General features: G+C 36.1%; 1 protein-coding gene across 6 annotated transcripts in view; it reads right to left on the reverse strand.

Annotated features, from left to right (window-relative positions):
* PDE1A (phosphodiesterase 1A) overlaps positions 1–23,340 on the reverse strand; it is a 401,882-nt gene that overhangs the window by 297,881 nt on the left and 80,661 nt on the right. For 3 of the 6 annotated variants that reach the window (XM_028830528.2, XM_028830529.2, XM_077956439.1), the window contains exon 1: positions 10,261–10,719. In XM_028830528.2, coding sequence (XP_028686361.1) covers positions 10,261–10,313 — 53 coding nt within the window. In that variant the 5' untranslated portion in view covers positions 10,314–10,719. 6 annotated transcript variants of the gene reach the window in all.

Consider the following 23,340-nt stretch of genomic DNA (forward strand, 5'->3'; position numbering starts at 1 on the left):
TGTCTATTTCTCACTAAGTGTGAATTTCAGGACAATGATTTTTAAAAAATCTCTTCAGGATGAAGCAAGGGAAAAGGCACAAAGGCAAGGTAAAATGCTGCCAAATGGGTGTACAGTGACACCTGGGTGTGATAATCCACACATAACTTCCATCTGTTATTTCTTAATTTACACTCAGCTGTTTCAATAATGTGACATTGTTCATCCTCTCCCAATCTTTTCAAAATATTTCTTCTTCCTTTTTTTAAACTCACATCATTACAGTTATGTAATAAAACATTAACTATTCCCTCAACTATGCAACATTTTTTGCCTGACTTCTCTAAGAGGAGATGAAAAATGTTAACTACGGAGAAGTTTCTTGAGGACAGGCTATCTTCCAGAAAACATAAATAAGAAAAGAAATAATTAAAGGAGGAGAAAAGACTAGCTGAAGCACAGTGAGTTTCAGAAAAATAAAGACGGCATGTTTTGGAGAAATTTAGGAAAACTAAAATATCTCGCTTTGGAACACTACTTTCTAGGGGATATTAATAAGCATTATACATAAATAGAGTGTTTAGGAAAATACTAGAGTAAGTGAGTTTTACTACAAAACTTCTAATATGCTTTGTAAATCTCTGAGAGGGAAATGAGTGTGACTGGAAGTAATTCCCAAACTTGTCTGATGCTTTCGTTCAGGGTATCTCAGGGGAATGGTGTCCTAAGACAAAATTGCATTTTGGAAATGCTGAGCTCAAGGGTTCAGTTCATCGGATTTGTCAGTTTCAACATCATGCCACATAGGTGACAATACACAGTCACAAAATAGACACTGTATGGCCCTGGACTCTCTAGCCCAAACCAAACTGAGCCACGCATCCCCTCCACATGTAGATGCTCAGCACTTGGATGGCCAGTGAAGAATTCTCCCTATTCCTGAACCTTTCCCAAACACTTCATGCACTTTTAGATTCCCATGCCTTAGCTGATGCTATACCACTTTGCTAATGTTCTTTCCTTCTTCCAGTTGCCTGTCAGAATCCTATTGACCCTTCAGTGTTCACCTGCAAGTGTTTTCCCCTCTTCTGTCACTGTACTTTATGTGTGCTTCTCTTTAGGTCTGTGGTTTTTAAGTGTGGCTTAGGGAATTTAAGAAAAACACTGATCGCTGGGTCTCACCCAGTGATTTTGATATAGTAGGTCTGAAATACCACCTGAGTTTTGGGATTTTTTAAAATTCCCCAATGAGTGCAAGACACAGCCAATATTGAGAACCACTGCTTTGAAGTTCACAGTAGTTTGTCTCTGTTCTGTATCCTGAAAAAAGCATTGAAGATTTTTTAGGGGAGAAATTTATCCCTCCTCATATTCAGAAGTCCACTGTACCCAACAGAGATTTTTCATGAAAAATGAAAGAATAAAATGGCTTATATTTCCAATTATGAAGTTGATCTTATCAAAACATTTTACAAATTATTTTGCCTTTCCATTCCTAGTGTATATAAATTATATCATTAAGGAAATGGGTCCCAAATCTAGCAATGAATCAGCATAAACTGGAGAGCTTGTAGAAATACATCAAACTTTTCTACCCCCAGACCTACTGAATCAAAATCTCTGGTCACAAATGCAAAAGTTTGTTGTGTTTTGTTTTTGTTTTGTAAACTGCAAGTCTAATGTCAATTTAAAAAAATCATTTTGTGAATCACTGTTTCAAAATAAATGTTACATAATTTGCAGGTTTTACAAAAATATTTACCTATTATAGTGGTGTTTAGGAGGGTTCAATGATAGAAACGTTATCATAAATCTATCCCATAAAAATTTTTTAAGATAATAAATTTAACTCCCAAGAGAATATACATTATGGCTAGAACTCAAATTAGATTCAAATGCATAAGGAAGCTTTGTTTTATTATTACTATTTCCAAAGCCTCCTTTCCATGTCATAGTTTTAGTGTATTTGGAATGGAATTGCCCAAAATTATGTAATTAATTATGTTCAGCTTCTATTAAAATAACTAATTTCATCAAGTCGGCTAGCATGACACTTGGTAAAAATCAATTATTGAAAAAGAAATGGGAAAATGTGGGCAGTCATTATGGGTGTAATAGCTCATGTTTTAGGCAATTAGGTGAACGTTTTTCCCTTTTAACTTTTTAAAACTTCTTAAACCAGGAATCTCAGGCATGCTATAACCCTAGAGTCAAATGAGCCATGTTTGACCCTTGGGTCACATGAGAGTCATCTGGACTACACTGCTTTGTTCATATATATCTTTTTCCTAACCTCACCAGTCACTTACATCACTTAACAACATGAAATAAAGATCATACTATGTGCTTTCTCTTCAACGGCGGAATGGACTGCAGATAGAGTAAGGGAAAGAAGAACCAAAAAAGGCATGAGTTTTAAGAGCAGAATAATTGCATTAACTGAACCAAATGTAAATGCTTCCTTATATCTACACCCTTTGGTTATGCCCTCCCACACCAACGCTGGGCTTGGCCATGTGGCTTTTTTATTGTTTTTTCAATGGGACAGTAACAAAACTCAATCAAACTTAATCAGAACCTTGAAAAAGTTTGTGTTTCCTCTTCCTCTTAAGCTGGCCCACAGAAAACCCACCATCTGGCCACAGATGCGTGGAAAAGCCCCACTGACATCAACCAAGTCTGGCACAAATCAGCAGAAACATTCAACTGACCCACAGGCGCACATCATTTTAAGCCACTAAGCTTTGGGAAGATTTACAAACAGCAATTGCTGATACAATTGTCTTCAATGTTTAAAGAGCTAACCTATGGAAGAGAGAGTTTAAATCCTTCTTCTTCCAGTTCCACTAAAAGAGAGAAAAAACATTGTACTGATAGGAAGACAGATTTCAATTTAAGAAGGTATTTTCTAACAAGTTAAGTTCAAACTTGAAATGCCTATAGGCACTGAATTTCCTGATACTGGAATAATTCAAGGTGGTACTAACACAAATGCATTTTATTCATTCAAGAATTATATACTTCATCTATTCTTTTAATGCTACAAAATTATATAGAAGTTATCAGTATAGTTATGCTGTAGGGTTTTTTTGTTTTTGTTTTTGTTTTTGTTTTGAGATGGAGTCTCACTCTGTCGCCCAGGCTAGAGTGCAGTGGCGTGATCTCACTGCAACCTCCGCCTCCCAGATTCAAGCAATTCTCCTGCCTCAGCCTCCCTAGCAGCTGGGACTACGGGTACCTGCCACCAGACCCGGCTATTGTGATTTTCTCATTCTTTAGTAAGGATTAGAAACAAGAACAAAGTACTCATCCTCCTCGTATACCTCTTGCATGTAACTGCCAGAATTTTCATCTAAGCTCTACTGGCCATTTGTTCACCCTAACAATGGAGAGAAGACCACTGTGTGGACCTAACAAAACAAACTTCATTCTATCATTCATTCAGTTCAAGGGGCACCAGCTGGCAGTCTGCAGCTAGATCCCGTTTAGGGTTTTAGTGTTTTTAAAAATGTCAAACTAAATGCCTTTTGTTTTGCACCTACTATGTTCCCACCATATCGTATTTCACACATTTACAATACCAGTGTGGTCCCTGTAGGTATTTGAGTTGAAGAATTAGGTGAATGCTTACTTATAAAATACATTCTACTAAAAGTTATGAGAAATACAAAGATGAATTCAGTATTGATTCTAGCCTCAGGGATCTTATAGTTTCATAGGGGAGCTGATCCTCTTAATTAATTATAATAGAATCATAATAATTATAATAGAATTATACTAGAATTAATTAATATTAATTAATTAATTGTAATGGAATGAGCGAGATGCACAGCAGAAGACATGCTGCTAAAATGTCACTGCGCTGTTAGAAATAATAACTGGATGTAGCTGGACTGAGCAGTAAATGCCCAATGGGTCCAAAAATTAGCAAGAGTCTCTTTTTTTCTGTTTTCTCTTTTGTTTTGTTTTTTTTTCGACAGAGACATCACTACTGGAATAGATATAAGCTGTTGGCATCTTTGTTAGTGATCTCTAACAAACAGGTGGGCCCAGATCATCACATATCCCTATTTTCATCCAAATTTAATTTAATGATATAATTTAAAAGTGACTTGACCAGGTGGGGATTCTCTTTCCCTACCTCAGTTAGAACTGACATAACTGCCACTTTTATATGACCAAGATACAGCCCCACTGTTTTTCATTACCATTGGTTTCTAATCAATTTGTTCCAAGCTCTCTGATCCTTAAAAAAGTCAAATTAAATATTAATATTTTAAGGCTGAAGTGATGGTTTTCATAATAAAAGCACATAACTTTTCAAGCCTATAAGCAGCTGGTTAATACATATACAATTAATATTTAAATATCTGTTCTGGTTTAATGTAAAAACTCTTCTAAAAATAATATTCTAAAATCCTAAAGGCTGGAGACACCAAAACACTAAACGTGGATGCCCGCTTGACCCAGAACTAACGCTTCTACATAACAAAAAGTAAGGCTTCAGTGCAGCCGGCTTGGCTATTACAAAGATAATAAATCTGGAAGTATTATCATCTATTCCTTCAAATGCACTGGAACTTGCCCCGTACACTTCCAGCAGCTCCAATTCAGGAAATGTTGAATTATCCTCAATTATAGCTCGTGTCCAAGTGGCCATAATCAAATACATAAATAAACTGAAGCTTTCCCATGAGAACTAACTGTCAAAACTACATTATGTCCAGTCACAGAACTGAGGAGACTAGGTTCAAAAATACTACAGACTTCTTTAAATTTATTCCATCTCTACATACTTACATGTCTTCTTTTAAACAAGTATCCACCAGTATGACTGGTTTTTTTTTCATTGCTTTTTACCTAAACACTATGTGAAATAGGCTGACTACTATAAACATAAAATTTTCCAGATGGTATAAAATCATTAATAATCCCAGTAAATTGTTTTACCCGCATAATCTTAATTTTCCTTATTTTGCTCATTCCAAATCTCTGAAAAGCCATTTCAAAATCTTACCAATGTCTAAGATAAATGTACATGTCATCAAGCTGCTGTAGCTGAGAAAATGATATTTGGGTAGCTCCAGAGTGGGAGACACCTCCCCACATTTCAATCATACCCTTTTCCTGACTCTACCCAAAATTATTAATTGTAGATTTAATACTGCCTCATGGAGTTATCCAAAAGATTACATGCATATAGCTTGCCTAAAAATACACCAAGTTTTCTATGAATTTTCTCTCTTGGTGTTAATATCAATACTTGCTACTGCTGCTGATAATTATGATGCTAGCTTATTGGAGATAATTTAAATTGTGCTGACTGTGGGTGAAATAATACCAGCAGGAATAAATGCCTGGCATTAAATTTACCGCCTGCTATTAAAATGTATAACAAATCATAGTTTATCTATTAGTGATGACCACTTAAAAATTAGAGCTACTTTTATCACAACCGGAAAAATAACAAGGCACTGTAATGTCTGAAATTTTCTTTCATGGTAAACATTATCTGCCTTACATTCAAACGTGTTTATCTTTTTTGCTTTGATCTTTGGAATACATTTCAAAAATCAGTTAAGTCACTAACAGCAATAGGTATTAACCATAGCCATTAGGTCCACAGACAAAATTAGGATGTGCTTTTCTTTTTCTAGGCTTTCTTATTTCATCCCACTGCTTTCTCCATTATTATATGAAGAAAATATGCCTGCCAAATACACACTCAGAATTCCTCTGCTAACAGATACTTGTGAAAATAAAGCTTCTGAGAAGACATAAAGAGAAGAAACCGTGTGATCTAAATGCTACGAGATCCCAATATGATGTTCACTAGTCTGGAAACCTGTTGTCTTTAGTATCTTTGATCCTGGATGTATAGACTTGTTCTCAATTACAGGCCTAATAAGGAACTATCTGCATGATTTTGTTTGTGGCTTTTTAGTTTTATTTCTAATGGAAAATTACCACAAAAGTGACCTAACCACTTCTGAACCATGAAAGAGCTTCAAAAGGTTGTCGGCTCCAAATAACACTAAAGTTTAACATGTAAGAATCATTTCAATTTACTTTTTAAATTCATTGTTTCACTGCCTACTTCTAGAAAGAATTTGGAGAAACAAATGGGGAAAATGCGCATATAATAGAATTTGATAAAACAAAATATTAAGTAAGAGAAAATAATTATAACAAAAGCCCAGGCTTAAATGCTTTGAGGCAGTGAAATTCAGACAAATACTTTATTAGTGCAATTTTATTAGAAGAAACAGATTTTTTTTGGTATCATAGTCTAAGGTTGATTTATCACATGGGACTATAGAAAGTTTACTAATCAAGATGAGTATGCTATAAGGTGTAAATGTCTTCAACAATTATTTTACCAAAGTTACATAAAGATCCTTCATTTGAATGTGTTACATCATTTAATATTAAAATGCAAATTAATGAATATAGTCATATAAAGAGATAAATTATTATAATTACCAGAGATAAAGATCTCTGGGAATATAGAAACAAAGGTTTTCAAAAGCCTAAAGGAATGTATCTATGTGAGGTCTCATATATGAAGTGTTGATTCACATCTTGGATTTTAAAAATATATGTACAGTAATTTGTTACATGCTGAGGAACTTAGCAGCATTGATTGAAAACATATTAATATACTTTTGTGATTGTGTTTTCTTTCCAGAAAATCATAAAACTCAAAGTGTTTCTCTTGAGGAAAAGGAGCATCGTGTTTTCTCAACACCAGTCTGAGCTGGAAGAGCCTGTGCAGGCAGAATCACCGTGTGCCTAAAAGGCACTCACCATGCACATATGCTCAGGGCTCGATAGTCTCATTGATGCCACACTTCCACATGATAGCCATAAAGGAGATAATATAAACTCCTGCCTTGGCCATGAAAGAAACTTAGCCTGTGTTCCTTGCCTCATTGACATGATATGAAAATATATATCTAAAATTTCCAAGGAAATTTTTTAAAAAATAGATTTGATAACCTACCTATGGGAAATGATTTGGAATCTTTACTGTAGGAGCCCCAGACATTCTTAAAGGCAGGATCTAAATGATATGCAAGATTCCTCCCAAGCCTCCTAATATCGTAGCCAGCTAAAAAATTTCAGTGTTCACCATCTACTCCAAAACCTCTCAGTAACTTTTTCCACTTGATGGGTGACTCTTACTTTCCGAAATTTAGGATGACTGTGCTGATGAAAAACTGATTTTAATTAAATCTTGAAAATTAAATTGGAAAAAAAAAAAAAACTCTTGCTCTCATATCTTTCCAGTCACTTAGGTGTTTAGAATGAGTCATTCCTGAAATCTGTCACTTCCATTTCAGTCTCCCAGGATGTTATCACCTCCTTTATGGCACCCATCTCTTGCCTGTATCACATTTATCTAGGTATATCCTCAATGATATATCATGTGAGGTCCCATAAGTTTTTTCCCCCATATCTGAACTCTCAAGCACCATGGACTCAGAAGTGGACACTGGTAGTCAATCAGTGAAGGCCAGGTGACTAGAATTAAAGCTGGAGCTTCAATTATAGGAGAAATTAACCTGTATATAGAAATTTGAAACTATATCGATGAGCCAAATATTTCAAAAAAAAATCCTGGAATAATCTTTTTTTCTTTTCTTTTAAGTTGGGGTCTCACTCTACAGCCCAATATGGAGTGCAGTGGTGCAATCTCAGCTCACTGCAACCTCCGCCTCCAGGACTCAAGCGATTCTCATGCCTCAGTCTCCCAAGTAGCTGGGACTATAGGTGCACACCACCACACCTGGCTAATTTTTTGTATTTTAGTAGAGACGGGGTTTCACCATGTTACCCAGGGTGGTCTGGAACTCCTGAACTCAGGCTATCCACTCACCTTGGCCTCCCAAAGTGCTGGGATTACAAGCATGATTACGAATATTTGGCCATGGCACCTGGTCAAATATTTCTTAATGACTGAAATTTTAAATGAATTAATTTTAAACAGCCAAGATACCATTTTCATAAAATGTCCATTAAGCTTATAACTGGCCGCACTAGCACACACAAAATACACTGGCACAGATTTGCCTGCAAAGTGGATTGAGATTTAGTGTGCAAGGCCTCTAGGAAGTAGGGTGCAGTTACAAGTACATATTGAGAAGGAAAGTTCTGGTACATGGGTCTCTGAAAAGTCAGTCTTGAGAAAGACGTCTCAATGTGAGAGGCCAGACAGCCCAGGGAAAGCCTCAGAGAACAAGGTGCCTAAGAAAGGAAGCTGACAAAGAAAATGAAGAGAGGCATGAGATAAGAAGCAATGCATCAAAAGCAAGCTTAACTCACTGCCAGCTTCCCTAAAAGTACAACTAGCTATTGGGAAGTCTGTGTTATGGAAATCAGCTCCAAACTTTCTTTGTGCAATTAAGCCTAGTTATTTGAATCTTTTAAGATATTTCTCCATCTCCCTTTTCCCTCATCACAATAATACCCTGGTAAAAGCAATGCCAACTGTCAATGTGCCAGATGACCAGTAAATCCTGCTCCCACATATAGCTTTAATCTGTTGTCAGTCAAAGACCCATTTCTAGACTTACTGGTAACAATTCCCTGGTGAAAGTATGAGAGCACCAGGATCATGAAGCAAATCACTTGAATTTGACAAATTTCATTCTAATTATCTGGGCAAAGAATCTCAGCTTCCACAAAGTTCTATTCTTTACATAAATAAGCACAGACGTGCAGTTAAGTTGCAATCCACCTGCCCGTAGCACCTAAGCATATAATTAACTAATCAGGAAGAAATGAGGATTTGGCATAAATCACTGGTGAAAACCAACTGCTTCAATCCCCACAGCTCTCCAAAGGGGTAATACAATAAAGATGATGGCTAGGTGAATCTGATTTTACCCAACACAACCTTGCCTTTCCAAACTGCTGCAGGTGCCCTCACTGGTGTTGTGCCTCACTGGTGTTGAGTTTAGAATCATCTGGGCAACTATCATGCCTTTTTGAAGTTGCACGTGCACTTGGGAAAATATAGATACTACATACAATTGGAAGAACTTTTCAGGAAATATGGTAGGTGAATATATTTTGGGGGTCATTTTAGATTTTTGGTTATTTACCAACATCATTGCATAAGACTTACAAAAACGTATTTAAGTAGATGGGGATTATAATACTAAATCCATATACGTGAATTTAAATATAATTTATGTTCAAAGGAAGACTTTAAAACAGATTCAAGCTAACATCTTGTTTTAAGCATTACAAAAGTATAATGCTGCTTTTAATAATTCAGTACTAATGTTTAATCAATACATAAAAATGGCCACATTTTATATAATTATATTCCTCGAGGTCTACTCATTCATTATGTAGAAACCACAGAGAAATTTTGCTCATACGTTTTATCATCCTGTATTTAATTCCAGACCAAAACCAGTGGTTGCAACTTGACTTTAACATTGCTAACATGTAGTATCTCTGCTTTATTTATAATATTATTTTGTGGAAAGAACAAAACTGATATATAACTGACTTTCTTAAAAATCTTCTGTTTTAAGGTGCAAAAAATAGTGTTCAATTTCTAGATACTTTTAAATGACTAATTTTTTATTATAAATTCTAAAGTACATAATAGGTAACTAAAGAATCCAGAATTAAAGAGTCGATGAAGAAACAGCTGCTTTCTTAGAGAAAGGGTGTACCTCCCTCCAAAATTAAACTTTAGCTCAATCCATTACACTGTATCTACATTTCGCCTGGTCATAGATTCCACCACAGTGTAAATTTTTTCCTATCACCCTGTTGTTTAACTGCTGGTCTGATATTCCTGAACAAGTTGTAAAATGTGCACTCTAGTAAAGTAGCTATCAAGTTCAAATTTATCTCCTGACACTTAACTCCTGAAAGGTGTAGTATTCACAGCACTGAAACACTGCTCTTGCCTATAATCAGTTGAAAGAACTAAGCACAACGTTTCCTATTTAGAGGGCTGTGCAACAGCCCACAGAAACAGCTACAGATTGCATAACGTTTCCAAAGTTTTTCCAGTACTATGTCATTTATGTGCTTGAATAGTTAAGATGTTTTTTAAATGTATTTTCAGGAGTTGATAAGAGTTTGTACACAAAGTTTCAGAAAATGAAAAATCAAAAGGCTCCCTTGGTATGCCTGAAGTTAAACTTTAAGCACTCTTGATTGCTCTTGATTAGTGGCAGACCTCAAATTAAGGATGAAGGGAGAAACTATTTTTCCTGACAGCCCTAGAGCCACCTGGGATGCAGCATTACTTACCTAAAGATGGGTCTTTGGAGATGTTTCTTCCTGATTGTGACATGGTCATCCATTTAAAGGTGAAGGTTTAACTTCTTCCTGGAAACCACTCCAGAAACTCCAGAGAGGAAATGTGGAAGCTTATTCTGATCTATTGTGCTGCAAGGAGCCCAGAAAGAAAAAGTAGTTTCCTCTTTCTCTTTTTGGGTGCTGGGAGAAAACTTCCCTGCTCTCTGCCAGCTGAGCAGTGTGTCCATAGAGGCCACATAAGACAGGCACGTTGGGGCACTCCCCCACAGAGCAGGGTGTGCAAAAACCACCAAGAGTCACGTTGATCCAGGCAAGAGAAGTGCACGGGACCCTCCGAAACAGAACAAAACAAACAGAAAACTTCCTGCCCCAGTGTCATCCAGGTAGAAACGCCCTAAGTTATTGCAGCCATGAAAGCTCTCCTTCCACATGCTGGTCAAGCTCCGAAAGGCTAAGTCCCTCCCTGTCTTTAAAACAGACTGTTCTGAGGCTCAACTTTTTTTCTTCAAAATAAAAGTTGTACAGCTGGTTCAGCAGCCCCATGTGAGTACCCTCTGAAAGTTTGTTCTCTTGAAATAAGAACTGTATACAAATTAAGGAAGAAAGATAGGCTGGGGTTGCATGGCTGGCTCTGCTTCAGATTATAATTATTTTACAATCTTGCTTGCATTCATGCTGGCTGAAGTGTGGAGACGACTCATCATTTTTAGCACTTGTAATCTAATAGCCTCCTCTTGGCTGAAGTTGAAGATGCCATATCAACTGATAAAAGCCCATGTGAAGCTGACCAGAGCTTCAAAAGTTAGAAAAACAAAAAATGCTAATTTCTACTGGTGACATTATACCCAGATGTCTGTACCCAAATGTGGCTTTCCAACTAAGAGGAAATATCTCTTGCAAAAAAGAGATGGAAACACACACACACAGCCACATGCTTTTTTAACAAAAAGTCCCTCCACAGTGCCCGGGAGCCTATGGTTTATATATTATATGATGAAATTTGGATTTCTAAAAGTAAAAGGAAAGCAAAGCAGGTATAAAAGAATTTGTGAACAACTGAAAATAAATGATATTAAAAATTGTTTTCTTTTAGAAGACAGATTTACACTGTGGAACTCTTATTCTAGTTCCAGATAAAGGGAATGCTCGTATTTTAATGTAACTTATTTTGGAGACCTTCCTGTATCTGAATCACTGACAAAGCTCCTGTTCAGTCAATAATGTCATAAGATTCCAGATCAGAGATTTGTAATAAACTAAATCATTTCAAAGCATGATTAGAATGTTTTAAATATATGCATGTAATAAGAGGGGGAAATGAGTAACGTGCATGCCTTCAGTTGAATGATCCATAAAAATAAAGATCAAATGTCACGAAGGAGGATACAATCTGTAGTTATTGGCACTCTCCAAATACTTACAGGGAGAAAGATCACCTTTTTATTTTCCTCCCTGAGGAGAGATAAGGAAGCAGAAGAGAGTTATAAGGGAATCATGGATTTTATTGAGCCGTTCTAATCCAAACTAGGAAATGTAATCAGTCTGAGAGCATTAAACTAAAAATAAAATAAATGGGTTCTAGTCCTAGTTCTATTGTAAATATGCCGGGCCATTGAGGGCAAATTTCTTGACCTGTCTGAGCCCATCTTCTTCTTTGTAAAATGAAATTATAATATTAATTGAATTCTATATTTCCTTCCAGCTTTAATGGTACTATCATGTTATTTCTAAATATGATTAGTCTGCATCTTGCCAAGAAACTGTCATAGAAGTTATGACGCCTGATACTTAAAAAGCTACACTTATTATGTACCATTATAAATAAATAAGGAAGCTATAAATAAAAAGATGATTTTATATTATATATAACATATTTATACAGATATTACATAGTTATATAATGACATCTATGCCACTGTTCTCTTTATGATCAATAAGTATCCAATGATAAATTCACATGTGTGCTATATAGCAGTTAAATACACAGACCATCTATAAACAAATTTAGATGCAGACTTTTGAAGCAGATGCTTTATTATTACCATATGCTTTGGCTTTCTTTGTATTTAGAAAAGCACATAAGTAATAACACATTGTACAGGTCTTCTGGAAGGGTTTTTGCATTTGTGGGTAGTATTCAATTTCTGTAGTCATGGTTTACCTATATTACCATTAATAGAGCATAAATATTCCTCCTGAGGGACAATTCAAGAAAATAATTAGCCCATCAACTTTTAAAAATTAACTTTCATTTTGTCATCTTTTGAATTGGAAATGTGACACAATTTCTACATGAACACAATGGAGGGAACTCAAGACAAATACTAATAAACATCTAGCCAAGGTACAGTTCAAATGGCAAGCAAGTATGCAATATAACTTGAAGCCCAAAGGCTTGATTACCAGCTGAAGAATCTGAAAGTTGTTAATCACGGGAAATCCATAACATACTTCATTACCTTAGGTTTATATATATTTTTTTTTTCTGTGATTACGTTAGAAAGTTTAGATTCACTTTATGGAAAGCACTATATTTAAAACCAATCTTAGATCCTATAGAGCATTCAGATGACACCAGTAAATTAAATATTCACTGGGCACAAAGAAAAATATGTATTTCTTAAATGTTTTTATTAGCTTTTTCTCAAAGAACATTTAAATTTAACGTTGGAAAAAAGTTGACTTTATCAACTTATTCAACTTTAATGTAGTATTCAATAAGACAGAAAGATTTCATGATTATTAATTAAATTACAAAAATATATTCCCTACATTAACACAACTGTAGTGTGCAAAATACTAAAATATATGCATACATAAAAAGGCCAAGTCTCTTATACAATAGACTATAATTTATTACGAATAGTTTTTTTCCTGAGGGGGGGTCAGAAAAGGTGTTTTTATTTTTCCTGTTGTGGAAAAACAAAGTCAGGCTGACTTTGTCTAACACGTTCACACACATACCCTACCCAACTCAGTGCTGTTAGAAACTGTCCTAACTGGTGCTCAATAAATATATTAATTTGCTAAAACACTCAGCTGAAACACACCAAGAATTCCATCTAACCAACTCATTTTGTGTGACAAAACGCATAGATTAACCCATGTAACCTTTCCAACCAAAAGGACCCTAAGAGTGTCGTGGTATTTTCCATTAAGCATCATGGACAAAAGGTAAGCTTTTCTTTGCCTAATTTCCTTCATTGTTATTGTCTGACTGTGTTTGTAATACACAAGCGCCAAAGCATGCAATGGCAAAAAGGTCATTTGATATTATGCCATCCCAAGCACTGGAAAATGCATGGGTCTGCAGGTTCTCAGTTTAACCATGTAAGTCTAGTCAAATAGCACGTGAGACCACATGTGTGTTCTTTTTGTTAAACAACATTTAATTCAACACAATGTTACAAGTTATATATTTTAATGAGCTTTAAATTAAGTGCAGGAGGGAAAAGAAAATGCAAGAAAGAAAGGATTAGATGGCATTTTAGGTTTTATCATGACACATATATGATATTATCTTAATTTAAAAAAAACACAACACTGCTTCTTTTACTCTTCCTTCTCTACCATTCACCGAAATTAAAGCTAGGCTTGTGTATGATTAGAGTACCTCACACACCTAAACTCCAGTTTAGTTGTTGCCAATCTTTTCTCTTTTTTTGATATATCATACATGAAAGATGAAGTGTACATGTGATCCTCTCCCAGAAAAGTTCCAAGGTCTTGCTAAAATCATGAAAAGCAAAACATGGGCATTAAATGCAAACACTACTATAGTTTTCATTTGTCATAACTAGAAATATCACGTCAATAAAGTGGAACACCACTTGGTCAACTATACCATGAGATAAATGGCAGGGTGTAAATTCTTCCTCATAAACTAACCATAACTCTACCCCTTTACCTCTAGAGGAAAAACTACTGCATATAAGTGAGTGAGAGTAGAATCATTTTTGAAATAACTTAAATCTGACTTATCCTTCCAAGGTAAGTCATTCACAACTTTCAGCATTTTGTTCATTCTTTATAACACATTTCTTGCTACAAGTTTTACAACTGACTAAGAAGTAGTAGATACATGATAGAGCTGGGATTTGAACTAAGATGTCTCATTCCTGAGCCCAAGCTTTTACTCCTCACAGTAGACTGTCATCTTGGCAAGCACTCTGTCTCTGGGGTCACTCAGGATCTTTCTGGGCTGTGTTTAACATTCTATTGGGAGAAGAAATAACTAACCACTCTAGAGAGTTTCTGTTCTTCTTCTAACCGCCTGCCCTACCTAAGTGTCATAACATCGCCAATTATGTTCCCAATACCTATAAACACCAGCCCTAGAAACACTTCCAAAGGGCCCTGATTCACTTGATACCAAGGTGAATTGAACAGGCTTATAGATTATCTCCTGCTAAGATATGAATGAAAGTTCTGTTCTATTATAAAGATCCCTAGACTAAAGTCAAAGAACATATATTTAAACCCCAGCTTTAGCGGCAAGTTTCCCTTCAACTCCCTAGTCAGTTTCTTCACTAGTCAAACTAAGAGGTTGGACCAGATGACCTCTAAGATCCTTTCCAGCTCTAAAATTCTGTGACTCTCTGACTAACCCTATGATAAAATGTCAAGTTCTTTAAATTTAGTGTCCAAGCAAGAATAAACTCTGTAGTCATTTTTAACTTTCCTTAACCACAACAAGGTCATGCATACCACTGGAATACTTTTCATCTCCATTGTCGTAGGATTAAAAATACAGCACATTACTCAAACATGAAAATAAGTTACAGCATCTTTTTTTTTTATTGAGCTGTTGCTTTTTGTTGTTGTTGTTTTCCTTGTAGCTTCAATCCGGAACTACCCTCACTAAGCTCTGGAAAGTCAGGGATTAGTGTCTGTTGTATTCCCTGTACATGGTATATAAAACACGCTCACTGGTTATTTGTTAAGGGAACGAATACATGAACAAAGTGATCATTAATGCTATCTCATCATCTTTTTATATCAATACATATTCTTTTTCTAAAAACTCAGTCATATCTGTTAAATGTGTAATCTTTCATATTTCCTCCAGCCCATTGTTTTTCTTCAAGGAGACACCTGAGTTTATAAGGAAGTGGGTTTCTATGACCTTGTGGTGGCAGGAAAGAGGTGGTCTCAGCCCCAAACCTGCAGGTCCCTGATCTCCTTTGTGTCCTCTGGTCTCTGCAACTATGTCCCTTGTCTGTCTTGTCACTTGGTTTCCTGCACACATCTACAGCTAAAATTCATGGCTTCTCTGGTCAATTGCCTTAGTTTGGGAACCTTGGTCCTTTGTCATGGATTGAGTCAATCTCAGCCTTCCTTGCTGCTTCAATGTCCTCTAAGTCTCATCCACACCCTCCACTTGGATCTCTATTGAGGCTATTAAACCCTTGGCATCTGTCTAGGACCCCCTAGCCTCTTGCTGTGGTCACGGCAGGCTCACGACAGATAGACAGCCCCATCTCAGCTAGCTTTTGACATCCTCACAGGGCTAACAGAACTTCCTGAGCCTCCATCCCACACAGGTACTGAGGACTTAGGATTGGCCACACCATACCTCCATTTCTACTCTGTCATAGCTAACTCACTAAATCACAGCAAAATCCACTCTGCTTTAGCTTTTCACTTTCAACCAAACCTGCTCCTCCTCTGGGATTTCAGCTTATAGGAAAGAAGTCCAAATACTTTGACCATTTGCACAAAACACCTTCCATTGGGGGTTCCCTTTTCTATAATTCATCAGGGCAGAAGAGATGCTTTTCCTATCCTATGACGGAGAAAATATCTTAATTTATCTCTTGTATGCCTTTCATCCATCTATAACAGACCCAATGTTCAAGTCTACAGGCCTTGATCATGTATATCAGGTAGAGCTTCAAGGATTTGAGAAATAATTTTTGGTGTGAACAAAGTCTGGCTTTCAGAAATATTGTCTTAAAGGGGCTCAAAATTTCCATTTAGGTTTTCAAAACTGGTCCACACCTGTGCTTCTGGTCATACACATCAAAATGGAAGAGAGACAAAGATATTATCCCCATATATGATGAAGCTTTCTTACTCATTTCACTGGGTGCATAATGAGGACAGCATACCACAACATCCACGTTCTGCCTGATTCAGTCCTCATGTACTTGTAGCTCTCATGTCAAAACCCTGACCTTTGGATCATTCCCCACTAGCTGTGCTGGCATTTTGTGCCTTGAACACTTCACGCTCTTATCCTGCCTCTTCTGTAAATACTGTTCCTTGTGTTTGAAATGCTTTTCATCCTGCTCATTGCTCAGATATCATTGCAGTGTCCCTCTTCAGAGATGTGACTCCTGATAACCCTATTTTAATTTCATGTACCCGTACCTGCACTTTTTTCCTCCCTCAGCAAGTACCATAATCTGTGTGCATCATAATCTGTTTAATTTTTTATTCACAAATGTATCTGTTCAATGCATGAATAAATCCATTCTGCAGGATGCAATAACTGAGGAAAATATCAGAACATGTAATTTACCCTGACTACTATAAAAATAAACCTAATCAAGTTATACCAAAAATATATTTTTCTCATATATGTGACTGTAAGACCCTAAAAATAGACTCACTGATCTCTTGCAATGTTTCAAAACATTTCGTAAAACTTACATTCGTGTTTCATATTTGCCATTACACTTCTTCAAATCTGGAGCTTTACACAAATGAGAGCAAATACAATGGCATCTTAGTCCATGTTGTGCTGCTGTAACAGAATACTTGAGACTAGGTCATTTATAAAGAACAGAAATTCATTTCCTCACAATTATAGAAGCTGGGAAGTTCAATATCAAGGTGTCAGCCTCTGGTTTAGTGAGGGCCTTTTTGCTACATCCTCAAATAGGCAGAAGGCAGAAAGGAAAGCTAATTGAAAATGAAGCCTTTTTTTTTTTTTTTTTTTTTTTTTCCCTGAAAGGGCCTTAATCCCATTAAGTGGGGAGCAGCCCTCCTGGCCTAATCCCCTCGAAAAAGTCCCTATGTCTACTACCACACTGAAATCACCTGAATTTTGGAGAGGACACATTCAAACCACAGCAAAAGAGAATTGTAAAATTAACAATACAACTGACAATCACTTTGAAAATGGTTCTCAACCTCACCAGAAATGTTTTCTATCTCAGGGGAAAATTTTCTATTCATTCAGTAGCTTTATACTAGATTCCCTTGACTTGTGTATCAGACTCAGTTTATTGACCACAAATTCAATAACAAAATACACCAGAATTATTATTTTCTTAGGTTAATTAATAATAAAGTTCATATTTATAGTTTCTAATGACAAAGAAAAGCTGTTCCCCAAATTGGCTAACTCTCTGGTCAGTTAAATCCGTCAGAAACAAGGATTTCTACGTCAAAAGTAGAAGAAATTCCTCTTTGTCACTGAAGTGTAGAAGCAGATCAGTTAAAGTTTGATTGGCTCCAATTAGCACTCCCACCAGTTCTGACGGCCTTAAGTGCTGCCCGTCAAAAACCTTCCTATAAGTAGTGTAACATTCTATGAAAACATCAACAACAACAACAACAACAACAACAAAGGAAATAATTTAAAACAGATTCTCATAGCCAAACATCCATTGCTCAGTGTGTAATCAACCAATATATAAATCTACTATTAAAGGAAATGGCTTTTGTATAGTAGGCAGTTAAAGGAACATTGCAAAAACAAGTCTCCTTAATATAAAATTCTCTTGAGTCAGAGGTCTAAAAAGGAGATGGCTGAACAGGGGCTTGAGGGATGAATAGATATTCAACAAGCAGGATAAGAAGAGCAAGCAGAGTGTTTCATAAGCCCTAAGTGTCATGCAATAATACATGATTTCGAGTGCACATGATGGGTGAAACTGTGGTGTCACTCATGCGGCATTCGCCTACAGAGTTACAGAAGCTCACACCATCACATAAAAAGAGGGGCTGTAATTAGGGAAGTGATCCATGTGATATCAAAGTTTAAAAGCATGTGATTCAGAGGTTTACTCCCCAAATATGCCAAAGATATTCTTATCTGCAATTCTTCAGTCAGTGGAAAGCTGTTCAAAAGTAGCTGCATACTGAGACTTGGTTAGCTTCTCTGAAACTATGAAGTCCATCACTAAATCAACAACCTAACTTCAATATTGAGTCGTCCTTACCTGCTTTCCTCCATATTTTAAGTTTGGCTTCAATATGATGCTAAATTGTATTAGTAATTTTTTAAGTCTGCTTAAGCTTTCAGTAATGCTTATGAATAAATGTGCAGAGCTACAACCAAGAAATGAATTGAATCAATGTCAGTAACGGAAAATTTCTAAATGCTAACCTATTGACTTCTCTAAGCTTTGAGAATTAGACAGCAATAGATTTAATCATGACTCATACTGACTGAGTAGAAGCATCCACTTACTTTGCCAGACTTCCAATAGTGTGTTTGGTAAGGTTCTGTGTAAATAACCCAAATGTATAGATATAGGTTACAACCCTTATTACCTTTCTAATAAATACCACATGTATTTGTACCCTCACTCCCTAAAAAATTCATTCTAGTTTCAGCTTTTCTCTTTGCTTCTACAGAATACTCCCTCCACCCCAAGTGCACTGTAATAATCTATCCTTGGCAATCTCATCTTTGGAATTACTATCTTCTTTTGAATATCAATGTGTCATTACCATTAACTGTTCTACGACATGCCATAGTTACCATTTTTTAATACTTTTATTTTATTAAATTTAAAATTCAAATTCCATATAGGATTTAAACTGGTCAGTAGTGCTTTCCTAAGCCCCATACTGGACACATTATTTACTGCATCATCATTGCATGGCTTAATACCAGAATAGAATACTGGAAATCAAGTCTATCTTAGAAATGCTGCATCTTTTTCAACACTATGAACCTTCATCTTGCTCTATGGTACTAGAAAATAATAATTTTCCCTCATCTGCTCTTTTCTCTACATGACCCAATGGAAAATGTGGAGGGAGGAAAGTTGGGATGTGTTTGGCAGTCATTTACTATGTGTCAGGTACTATACTTTATATGCCCTGTTTCAGTTAATTCTACATAACACACCTGAAAGGTAGAATATCATATCTTCATTTCACACTCAAGACAACTAGACTTTAGAAAAGTTATATAATTTGCCAAAGACTGTATAGTTGGTCTATTACAGTAATAGGTTTTGAATGCAGTCTTTCTGATGCTGACATCTTTGTTCTGACTAACATATTGCACTGCCTCTCCATGATCATATTCTTAGTTTTAATAGCAGCCTGAAAGAAAAAAGCACCTTGGCCAACCATATTTTTAAAATTTTAATTCTCTGATGATTTAAATTAAGTTGAATTCTAGCAGGAATTGTTGATTTCAGAGACACATATATCTGGTTTGGGTCAATCTCACAATACAAGCCTTGCATGTGGATGGATCAATGAACCATGAAAAGCAGAAGACTAAATATTTGGAGGCTTTAAAGTTCAAATTTTGCCATTTGTTTGCTGTATAATCTTCCTCGAATAAAAGTGTATAAAAAAAAAGTTCTGGTCAAAACATCACTGAGAAACTCTTGGGGAAAAAAATCATTAGTAAATTTGCAAATGAAGTTGTGATATATATCCCCAACATGCAGAATGGGTCTCCAACACAAAGGTGTGTCTGTAAGGTAATTTTCTCTTTGAAATCATGTTTGCAGCCATTCAAATTGTAAAAAGAATTAATTGATTAGTTAAAATTCTCTACCTTTAGACCAGGCACAGTGCCTCACGCCTGTAATCCCAGCACTTTGGGAGGCCGAGGCGGGCGGATCACGAGGTCAGGAGATAGAGCCCATCCTGGCTAACATGGTGAAATTCCGTCTCTACTAAAAAATACAAAAAATTAGCTGGGCGTGGTAGCGGGCGCCTGTAGTCCCAGTTTCTTGGGAGGCTGAGGCAGGAGAATGGTGTGAACCCGGGAACCAGAGCTTGCAGTGAGCCGAGATTGCACCACAGCACTCCAGCCTGGGCGACAGAGCAAGACTCCGTCTCAAAAAAAAAAAAAAAAAAAAAAAAAAAATTCTCTACTTTTTTTCTAAATCACTTCATAAGATATTTCACCTTCACTGAAAAGGCTAGACAGGCTCCATTCATAGACTTGTAAGGCTCAGAGTTACTTATGAGATTACCTAGCCCCTATATCCAATAAAAGAGCTGTTGCCATTACAGAGCACATATGTACCAGGCACCACCGAGGATTCTACAGAACCTATTACACTGAATTCCCCAGATGACAATATGGGACAATATTAGTATCTAATTTTAGAGATAGCTAATATTGTACAGCTGGGACTGACAAAGCAAAGATTTGAACCTGGGACTGCTTTTCACCAGAGTCCACAGAATTAATTACTAGTGCTTTAATTACTTGTAGGGTTGGGTCCATCTAATATGATTCACTTTGATTCTTTCTCTCTGTTTCTTACAATCATTTTATATTTTTATCTTCATTCTTTTCTTTTGCTCTGTTTCATAAATAATTTTCTTTTCCAGTGATAAACATCAAGTATATTATTAACTAATTCTTACCTTAAGTTTATGGAGATTCTGAACTCACTTCTCTTGGTTGTTCTGCAAATACAGAACAATGCTGTTGTTTTGAATGTACACATTCAGTATAGTTCATGAACATCAATTTTTTGACCTTGAGGTAATGAGTTACTTGTTATAAATAGAATCACAGACTTCTGGAATCTGAAGGGATTTTCAAGGTCAAGTTATTCACCCTCCTAGCCATTACAAAATTCCTCTTATTTTTCCTCTCAGAGAGCACTTACCTCTCAAGTATCCCTGAGCTGGTAAAAGTAAATCTACTGTTCCCCTGATCTCCAAATTTAAGACCTCTCATAATATGAGCATTTCATCTTGTTGAACACTACCTGTACTTAAAGATAGAGACTTCTTATACCAAGTTATTTATCTTATACCAAGTATTGATTGTTATTATCAATACACAATCAAAAAACAACAATCTGCTCCAAGAATGGAGGGAAAACTGGCTGTGTTCAGCTTACTAAGAAGTCCTCTGTTGGTCTCCAATGGGGCCACTTCTAAGGCATATTGAAAGGTAAATTTTGGTTTTAATTTTTAAATTTTGACAGATAATCTATTTTTAAAAGTAATTTTAGTACAATAAGGAAGTGCATTCATAAAACAAAAGGAACAAAAGAGGCAAAGAAGGGAGAGAAAGGAAGACTCACAGAGGAAATTGTGCTGTTGTAGCAAGGTTTAGCCAGCGCTTGGAAGTTCATCAAGGGAAAATTATTTACTAGAAATACAATGTAGGGAAAGAAAGTTCAGTCAAAAAATGGTAGAAAATAATGCAGAAGCATGAAATGCCATAGTATTCAGGAAGGTATCCTGGCGTGACTTAAAGGTAAAAATATGAGGAGAAATTACAGGAGATGAATCTGAAAAATTATAGAGACTGAATTATACTGAAGAGCTGAGACTATATCCAATAGGCAATGGGGAGCCACTAGTGGGCTACCATCAGAGAAATGATACCTTCTACTTTGCAGTTTTGGAAGATCTCACTGAAAAGTATAGAAAATATTTTTGAGGATTACAAGTATGGGTACAGGGATATCAGTAAAAAGCATGTTATAGTAGTCTAGGTGAAAGATGACTGTGGCCTGAAGTAAGGCAAAGGCATTAATTGCAAACAAGAGTGTATTCAAGAGATATTAACGTAGTACACAATAAGGTGTACTGAATGAAAAAGAAAAAGGATTCTAAGATAATAATGAGATTTCTCGTTTGTTATCTGGGAGGATGGTGTAAGAAAACCCAGGTTGGTAATAAGAAGAAAGAAGCATAGTAGTAAGTTTACTGGTGACACATACTGAGTTTGTGATGCCAAAAGATGGTTCAAGTGAAGATATTTAATAGGCAATTAGATATTTGAATGGTGCAGGGGGGTAGTGTGATGAAAGAGGAAAGAAGACCATTATGGAGATAAAATGTGGGGGAATTTTATATAATTTATATACAATTATATATATAATTTATATAATAATATATTATAATTTATATAATTTTATATAAAATATAAAATTATGAATGAGGATGGCCTTGCTCAGAGAGAAAATTTAGATTACAAAAGAAAAGTCCCAAGAACAAAACTCTGGCAATTGAGGAGATGGGCAGGGAAGAGTATTCAGCAAAGATGTCAGAGAGAATTGGGAGTCAGGAGGAGAAGTTTGTCCTACAACAGAAGCGGAGAGGACATTGAGTGGAAGAAAGATGTCACTGGTACCAAAGCTGCAGAGCAGTCAGAGAGATTCGTGGAACATGTCCACTAAACATTTCCAGTAAAGTTGGCAGCATGGAAGTCACTGGTGGCCTTAATTAAGGCAGTTTCTGTGCTGGAACAATTCTATATTCAGTAAGACAAAAAGTTCTGAAACCAAGAAAACCTTTAAGGTTGGGAGAATTTTTCTGATTAGGCACACAAAACAAGCACTTCAGTTAATTGTTTCTATGGAAATAAATATGAAAGGAAGATATGGGCTAACTGTACAAATATTTGAAGTCACAGAAAAAGTACATATGACTATCTGTTTACATGACAATATTTTACTTTGAGGAAGTTGTTGTTTTCTACTTTTAATGCCTTGATTTAAAGTTTCTGAGGATATTTCTTCTTTTGGGAGGACATGTATAGGAACACAACAGAAATATAAACCAAAAGAAAAGTTGCCCTAATTGTGTCTTCCTCAGTTGGAATTCACTTGTATAATCTTTTCTGGTTATGGTATATGTAGAAAGGGTGACACTGTTGTCCCAGAGCATATAATTTAAGCAAACACAGATTATCTCATATATCCTCCTCTTCCTTTCAGGATTCATTTCCAGAATCCCAGTGCTCTCATTTTAATTTCTGGAAGTTCAAGTCTCAAACTGAAGCAATCATCTAGGGTTAATAGTCTACATATTTTCTTCCCATTCTGATTTCTATACAAACTCGCGTATTCTGTGTTTCATTGGCTCAAAATGGTACTCTGAGCCAGCAGACCCGAG

Source organism: Macaca mulatta, chromosome 12, assembly GCF_049350105.2.
Source record: "Macaca mulatta isolate MMU2019108-1 chromosome 12, T2T-MMU8v2.0, whole genome shotgun sequence".
NCBI classification, from domain to species: Eukaryota; Metazoa; Chordata; class Mammalia; order Primates; family Cercopithecidae; genus Macaca; species Macaca mulatta.